The sequence below is a fragment of the Penicillium macrosclerotiorum genome (assembly GCF_028827735.1).
Source record: "Penicillium macrosclerotiorum strain IBT 26536 chromosome Unknown utg000003l_segment0_segment0, whole genome shotgun sequence".
NCBI lineage: Eukaryota > Fungi > Ascomycota > Eurotiomycetes > Eurotiales > Aspergillaceae > Penicillium > Penicillium macrosclerotiorum.
The window spans coordinates 4,068,699-4,076,058 of record NW_026643083.1 but is presented as its reverse complement, the minus strand read 5'-3'; the positions used below and the strand labels follow the sequence as shown (position 1 = coordinate 4,076,058).

Genomic DNA, 7,360 nt, shown 5'->3' with positions numbered 1-7,360 from the left:
ATGTCGGTACGTATTCGCCATCGCCCTCCAATCTAGGATCTTCAGTTGCTAACCGAATTGTTGCGCAGCTCGCATCTGGGTACGATGGACTCCCCCTCCCCTCAGCCGGACTTCGCCCCCTCCTCCTCCGCTCTAGACGTCGTATTGACAGGTCCCTTTCTCACAGTGTCTCGGTCGACAACAACTGCCTCAATGAGTTCAACAACTTCCGCTTGAGCAGAGGCGCGACCAAGTACATCATCTACAAGATCTCTGATGACAAGAAGAGCGTTGAGGTGGATCACGTTGGCACCGATTCGGACTACGAGGCCTTCCGTGAGAAGCTCGCCGAGTCCAAGGACGCTGCTGGCCGTCCTATGCCCCGTTATGCCGTCTATGATGTCGAATACGATCTCGGTGGTGGCGAGGGCAAGAGGTGCGTATCGTCCTGAGTCCAACCACCGTACTTGGTGTTGGAGACGCCCCGCTGACCTGATTGATCCTACAGAAGCAAGATTATCTTCATCTCTTGGGTCCCCTCCGAAACCCCCACCCTGGTATGTCCCCATACAGTATCGCAATGCTCAATTTCCGACCAGTGAAGGCTAATGCGGTCTGTTCTTGTGTTTTTGTGCAGTGGTCTATGATCTACGCCTCCACCCGTGAGGTCCTGAAGAACGCCCTCAACATCTCCACCTCCATCCACGCCGATGACAAGTCCGATATTGAGTGGAAGACCGTCCTCCGCGAAGCCAGCGGTGGCAAGGCTTAAATAAATGGCGCCGGCTGGGTCCGGGCCGCGCGATCGAGGTGACAGCCTCAGAGATGCCACGGCTTGATCAATCCATCACCTTCTCTGCACAACATTCTCTGTCTTTTTTTTTCCTAGTTGCAATGCAAAGACCGTTACGACTTGGCCGTTTTCTCTGTTTCTCTCTTCTTCGCACGGAATAGTGATTTCGTTGTTCATTCGCCTTTTCTCCCCTTTCCCGTTCTTTTCTCCTAAGCCATGGGTGGATTTGATACGACTGTTGCAGGACTCGGGGTTGGAAAGTTTGCGACCGAATGAATTAGATTTTGTGGCAGGAAGTGGATAAAATCTCTCGAAAACAAGGGCATTGGGTGCTGATGTAGAATGTAATAATGGCAATCAATCTCATAGCCCTTTCCTCTTCTCTTGCTCTTGATGTCTCGCACGATGGTGGTACGAGCCATGCTCTGTCGGCCTGCGACCGAGTCCACAATGAGCGTAGATGGCTGTCGCTTGCCGATGAAGATCTATCTTCGTCGCCCCCTTTTTGTGGGATGGCGAAGAACAATTGCTTGTGTTTGACGAGATGAGATGCTAAAATGAACCTAAATGCCCGATTTTCGCCCCAGTTCATCGTATGATCCTGCTGAGAATGATGATGATGCTCACTGGCGGGCGGGAGTGGCCACGGTCCAATCAGCGGGCGGACAAACCCAGGCCAACACTAGTCCGGAACCTCGCGACTTTCCACCTCAAACCACAAGAACAACTTCAGTCCTTCTCCATCCCCGACCCTCCCCCTCCACTCTCTTCCCCAGCCGAGTCCTCCTCGCTGCCAGACTCTGCTGGTTTCGGACTCTTCTCACAGCCATCAATTGACTTGTTTTCGACGTGGTGCCCCCACCTCCCACCTACCGCACAATGTTTCTTCGCACTCTCGCTCGCGCTGCTCCTCGCAGCCCGGCTGCCATCCGCGCCGGCCCAATGGCTTCCCTGAACGCTTTCCAGGTCCGCGCTGCCTCCGATCACGCTATCTCCAACCCTACCCTCGCCAGCATCGAGAAGCGTTGGGAGGGCATGCCCCCTCAGGAGCAGGCCGAGCTGTGGATGCAGCTCCGTGACCGCATGAAGGTCGACTGGCACCAGATGACCCTCCAGGAAAAGAAGGCCGGTACGTACTGTCCCTGCTATGTTCTTTCTTGTGATTGCACGGAAGGTTGCGGCAACCCCGTGAGATCCGAGGATAAATTTTAGACACCCTTCAATTCTTTCCCTTTTCGGATGACTGACATCGGATTTTCCTTTTTTTTTTTTCTACTTTAGCCTATTGGATTGCCTTCGGTCCTCACGGCCCCCGTGCTGAGGCCCCCAAGGGCGAAGGCCTCAAGATCTTCTTCAAGGTCGCCCAGCTCACCGTCGCCTCTTTCCTCATCTTCTACGCCATCCACGCTTTCGCCAAGCCCATGCCCAAGACCATGTCCAAGGAATGGCAGGAGGCCTCCAACGAATATGCCAAGGTAATATTGACCCATCTCTCTGGATCACAGTCTCAAATCTGGGCAGCTGTCGCAGCAGTGCTGGCGCTGCCCAAGAGCCGCCTGAGATCTTGATATATCCCGACCCGACCCGAGTATATGGCTGACCCTTTTCTTTCTCTGTAGTCCGAGAACATGAACCCCATCCACGGCATCAGCAAGCCCGGCTACGAGGGCCAGGGCTTCGTCCAGAGCCCCCTCTCGAGAAGTCATAAGTGGGCAGATTGCCCGATCGCGGGTGAACAGGATCCAGATATCGGCGCCGGACGGCTCTAAGATCTTCTTTCGCACACCTTTCCTGACCCGGTTTCGCTTGTCACGGGCTATGGTTTCTATGCTGCGAGTCGTTCCCTTGTCTATACGACAGATGACAGGGCATCCGACGCTGCTCCTAAATCCTTCACCCGAGTTTGTCGTTTTTCCCCCTCCTCCACAAGCATCCCAAAATGCGTGTATCCCGTACTGTGCTATAATCAATGTATCTCTTTTGTAGCCATAGAGAAATATGTTGCGTCGTTCTGTCCTTTCTAGATGTTCTGCATATCTTGTTTCCCAGTCCTTTCGCCCGTAATTGCCCTTGGGGGTGGTCCATGTGTCTGTTCTGTAGCGGGTGGTGCGTCTGCCGGAGGGATTCGGAACCTGCAGAGCTGGTGCGGAGAGCCCCCCTGTCCGTGCCCGGGCGACCGTGGAGGCCCATCGCGATGGCCTGGAGAGACCTTCAGGGGATTGGTATAAATTCATTATGGGGGTTCTATAGTTCTTCTCAGGTGATATCTTAGGGGAAATTCTAATTTTGTGGTGGGAGCTAGCGAAGGCTGGAAGAAAGGTTGGGAGCTTTCCAAGGTACCTCATACCACACGGATGGGCGGTTGAGGGCTCCGAGTTACACGTCAGAGATTTCCACCGGGGAGAAACGTGGGAGCTGGGGAGCTGCTCGCGACAGCGTGACTACCACCACCCAAAGGCGAATAGGGTCAATGGCTATGACATATGGGTTCGGTTGGTCTGGTGGTTAGATTGAGCTCATCTATGAAGTATATTGACGGATTCTCAGTGCTCTGTTGGTGTTGTTATAGTTGCACTGGGGCTGCCCTGCATCCGGGCGCCAAGCCGCCGGGTGAAAACGAGGGCAGTGCGAGACTTCGGGGAAAACACAACCACCACCACAACGGCATAAGATGGGAGTCAATCGAGAGCAGAGAGACTGGGTAGATAACTTGAACTAGCATTGTTTCGATATATGTTCTGGTATCAATGGCCCGCGTCGACGGCCAAAGTGTTGTCGCGGAGCGTCGGTTCATCACGGGACCATCGGCAAAACCGCCCCGGAAAGGCCTAGGGCGCGCAGTTCCCGTGCCAGCGAGTCCACCAACCTCTTCCCATTCCTCTTCTTCCCTCTTTTCCCTCCCTCCAATCCACACCCTTTATCCCTACCACCTCGCTCTTCAACACCTCCATCATGTTCAAGAGGTACGTATCCCCCCACCCATTCGCCCTCATCTCACTTTAGGGGTGTTTTTTTTTGCTTCTAGGACTCGTCTCCCCTAACTGCTTTTTTTCTCTCACTGTAGCGGTCTCGCCCGGACCTTCGGGAGGGCTGCTTTTGCCCGGCCGACCCCCGTCGCCCGCGCCTTCCAGCCTCTCCGTTCCAATGCCCTGCCGGCCCTGTCTGCTCGCTTCGCCAGCTCCGATGTTGCTCAGAGCGGCAAGATTCACCAGGTCATTGGTGCCGTCGTCGACGGTACGTGTTCATCGACGCCCTGGTCGGAATGGGGGACGCGAAAATCTTTTTCCTCGGTCCCAATCCATCTCCAAAACCATCGCAATCGACTCCAAAACCATCTCCAGGACGCTCTCTGACATGCTATTCGCCAATTTCTAGTCAAGTTCGACGGCGAGAAGCTCCCTGCCATTCTCAACGCCATTGAGACCGAGAACAACGGCCAGAAGCTCGTTCTCGAGGTTGCTGTACGTGCCCTCTGATTGGCTCTACCTCACAAACTGTCATCATAGCTAACCTGGTGCCCGTCTTCTAGCAACACTTGGGTGAGAATGTCGTCCGTACTATTGCCATGGACGGTAAGCTTCATCTCTTCCCTGTCGAGCCACCGTGTCGTCCCCTTTCTGCCGAAAAGGGAGAGCGGACCCACCCGGTCGGCCCGATATATTTTCTGCCCCAGAGTCTTCTGTACTAACGCCCATCCTTCCAGGTACTGAGGGTCTGATGCGTGGCTCCATTGCCCACGATACCGGTGCTCCCATCAAGGTTCCCGTCGGCGCTGGCACTCTGGGCCGTATCATCAACGTCACTGGTGACCCCATTGATGAGCGTGGTCCCGTCAAGGCCACCAAGTTCAACCCTATTCACGCCGAGCCTCCGCTTTTCGTTGACCAGTCCACCTCCGCTGAGATTCTGGTCACTGGTATCAAGGTCGTCGATCTGCTTGCCCCCTACGCCCGTGGTGGTAAGATTGGTCTGTTCGGTGGTGCCGGTGTCGGTAAGACTGTGTTCATTCAGGAGCTGATTGTAAGTTGTTTCCCCTTCTTCCCTTGCCGATTTCTTTTTTGAGAGCTTCCAAAAATTACTTTGATGCCTCGAAGAAAAGGAATGGGCTTGGAATATGCTTTTGCTGACTACTTCGTTCCAATAGAACAACATTGCCAAGGCCCACGGTGGTTACTCCGTTTTCTGCGGTGTCGGTGAGCGTACTCGTGAGGGTAACGATCTGTACCACGAGATGCAGGAGACTGGTGTCATCCAGCTTGATGGTGACTCCAAGGTCGCTCTGGTCTTCGGCCAGATGAACGAGCCCCCAGGTGCCCGTGCCCGTGTCGCCCTTACCGGTCTGACCATTGCCGAGTACTTCCGTGACGAGGAGGGCCAGGATGTGCTGCTCTTCATTGACAACATTTTCCGTTTCACCCAGGCCGGTTCCGAGGTGTCTGCCCTGCTGGGTCGTATCCCCTCTGCCGTCGGTTACCAGCCCACCCTGGCTGTCGACATGGGTGGTATGCAGGAGCGTATTACCACCACCCAGAAGGGTTCTATCACTTCCGTCCAGGCCGTCTACGTGCCCGCTGACGATCTGACTGATCCTGCCCCCGCCACCACCTTCGCCCATTTGGACGCCACCACTGTGCTGTCCCGTGGTATCTCCGAGTTGGGTATCTACCCCGCTGTCGATCCCCTCGACTCCAAGTCCCGTATGCTCGACCCCCGTATCATCGGTGATGAGCACTACAACACCGCCACCCGCGTCCAGCAGATGCTCCAGGAGTACAAGTCTCTCCAGGATATCATTGCCATTCTCGGTATGGACGAGCTGTCTGAGGCTGACAAGCTGACCGTCGAGCGTGCCCGTAAGCTCCAGCGTTTCCTGTCCCAGCCCTTCGCTGTCGCCCAGGTTTTCACTGGTATCGAGGGCCAGCTGGTCGACCTGAAGGACACCATCCGCAGCTTCAAGGCTATCATCCAGGGTGAGGCTGATGACCTCCCTGAGAACGCCTTCTACATGGTTGGTGACATCGAGTCTGCCCGCGCTAAGGGTGAGAAGATTCTGGCTGAGCTCGAGGGCAAGGCCTAAATGTAATTTTTTGTCAAGATATGCTAGCTAGCGGCGGTCCTGTTCAACAAACTTTGTCAAGCTTTCGCTGCTCTTTTTCTGTTCCCAAATCTTTCTTTTTTTTTTGTCCTTTTTTCTCCCTCTCTTTCCCTCTGTGGTTCTTCCTCCGTCACGTCGGTGTCTCCCCTTTTCTCTTCCCATGATCTGGGCCCCCTTTCCCCTTGAACTCTGAAGGCAACTGGTGTCTTCTATTGTCTTCCACTCCGACGCTGCTCTCCCTTTTCGATTGCGTGTATAGTACTCCGATCTAAAAGCGAAAGAAAACCAGAAAGGGATTTTGATTGTCATTGTCGAGTCCGGCTCTCGTGTTCTCGGATTGCGGCGTTGCGCGTTGGGGAACTCATTCGAGTACCTAGTTCCTTTCGAGTTCTTTCCTCTAGACACTTCTTCCTGTGAAAACGGCGCAAGGAGCCACTCTGGATGGGGCTAAGGAAGGCTCCTATCAGGGCGATATGAGTTAAGTGGAGCGGAGAGTGGGCTTTCCAGCTCGCAACATCGTTGTGAATCTGAGGATCAACCAGCCAGGAATGAAGGGAATGAAGAGGATGAGTTTGAACGAGAAAGCGTTGGGTGACGTGGAAGAATGGCGACAGCGCAGCAGAGTGACAACGACCGGGGCTGCTGGCTCGGCTTGAGTTTTGATTGATGAGATTTGCATGATCCCTTCTTCCCTCCGTGGAGTTCCCCCGATTTAAAAAGCTCGGCCAGACGCACCCTGGCCGGGCTTGTGTTTCATTATTGTGTATTTAGAGTTGAAAACCCCTGGCCCGTGAGGCGATTCTAAATATCCTGGTGTCTCAATTGTATTTTCTTTTGTTGCATTTTTTTTTTCTTGCTTGTTTCTCGACTGTAGGCTTTTCTTTCTTTCTCCGTATTCGTAGTCTGGTCATTGCCTTATAGTTTGGTAGTAGGAGTAGAAAGAAGAGTAAGAAGACGACTAATTATACGGCCTAATTCGACTGTCCGAATGAAAGTAGAGGGAAATAAAGCAGTACGCCTGAGATTCGGGGAAAGCAAGAGAGCTAGCTCTTGTAAACAAGAACTGTAGGTGATGTGATGTGTCTCTGAGGCGTCTTCTCGAGGGTTTCGTGGACTGGGCCTGATCTTGATACGGTTACGCCCAGACATAGAAAACAACCTTTCCGTCCTGGTTTGCCAGAACGATGGTCAAGTCCGTTGGAAAGAATACATTCATACTTACAGCTATGGCCATGTCCTGCAATGATTGTCGATGAATATACGAGAGCGACCAAGGACTTCTTCTATCAGAGCAATCTAAGCTTTTCAAGACAAGACACCTAGCTGAGGTAGAGCTAGCTGTTCCTTCCTACTCCAGGACATGGGCTGCCGCCGTGATGATATAGGGGAAAGTCAATCCATTCTTAAAAGTAACAATTAAAACGTTGCACTAGGTTTCAAGCCAGACTATGTATGCAAAATGGGTGGGGGGAAGGGGGGGGGGCGGCGCTGTG

General features: G+C 53.5%; 3 protein-coding genes across 3 annotated transcripts; all 3 read left to right on the top strand.

Annotated features, from left to right (window-relative positions):
• Nucleotides 1-751, top strand: N7462_004363 (actin-binding ADF family protein; the record flags this gene model as incomplete). The annotated part of the gene is made up of 4 exons (XM_057076089.1): nucleotides 1-6; nucleotides 69-415; nucleotides 488-536; nucleotides 617-751. The coding sequence occupies 4 exons, from the start codon at nucleotides 1-3 to the stop codon at nucleotides 749-751; spliced, it is 537 nt and encodes a 178-aa protein (XP_056935594.1).
• Nucleotides 752-1,651: 900 nt separating this feature from the next.
• Nucleotides 1,652-2,541, top strand: N7462_004362 (cytochrome c oxidase subunit IV family protein; the record flags this gene model as incomplete). The annotated part of the gene is made up of 3 exons (XM_057076088.1): nucleotides 1,652-1,901; nucleotides 2,054-2,247; nucleotides 2,392-2,541. The coding sequence occupies 3 exons, from the start codon at nucleotides 1,652-1,654 to the stop codon at nucleotides 2,539-2,541; spliced, it is 594 nt and encodes a 197-aa protein (XP_056935593.1).
• A 1,183-nt stretch (nucleotides 2,542-3,724) lies between these two features.
• Nucleotides 3,725-5,849, top strand: N7462_004361 (F1F0 ATP synthase subunit beta; the record flags this gene model as incomplete). Its single annotated transcript, XM_057076087.1, has 6 exons — nucleotides 3,725-3,735; nucleotides 3,837-4,006; nucleotides 4,148-4,233; nucleotides 4,302-4,344; nucleotides 4,476-4,792; nucleotides 4,917-5,849. 6 exons carry the CDS (start codon nucleotides 3,725-3,727, stop codon nucleotides 5,847-5,849), a joined length of 1,560 nt encoding a protein of 519 aa, XP_056935592.1.
• Between the last annotated feature and the right edge of the window lie 1,511 nt (nucleotides 5,850-7,360).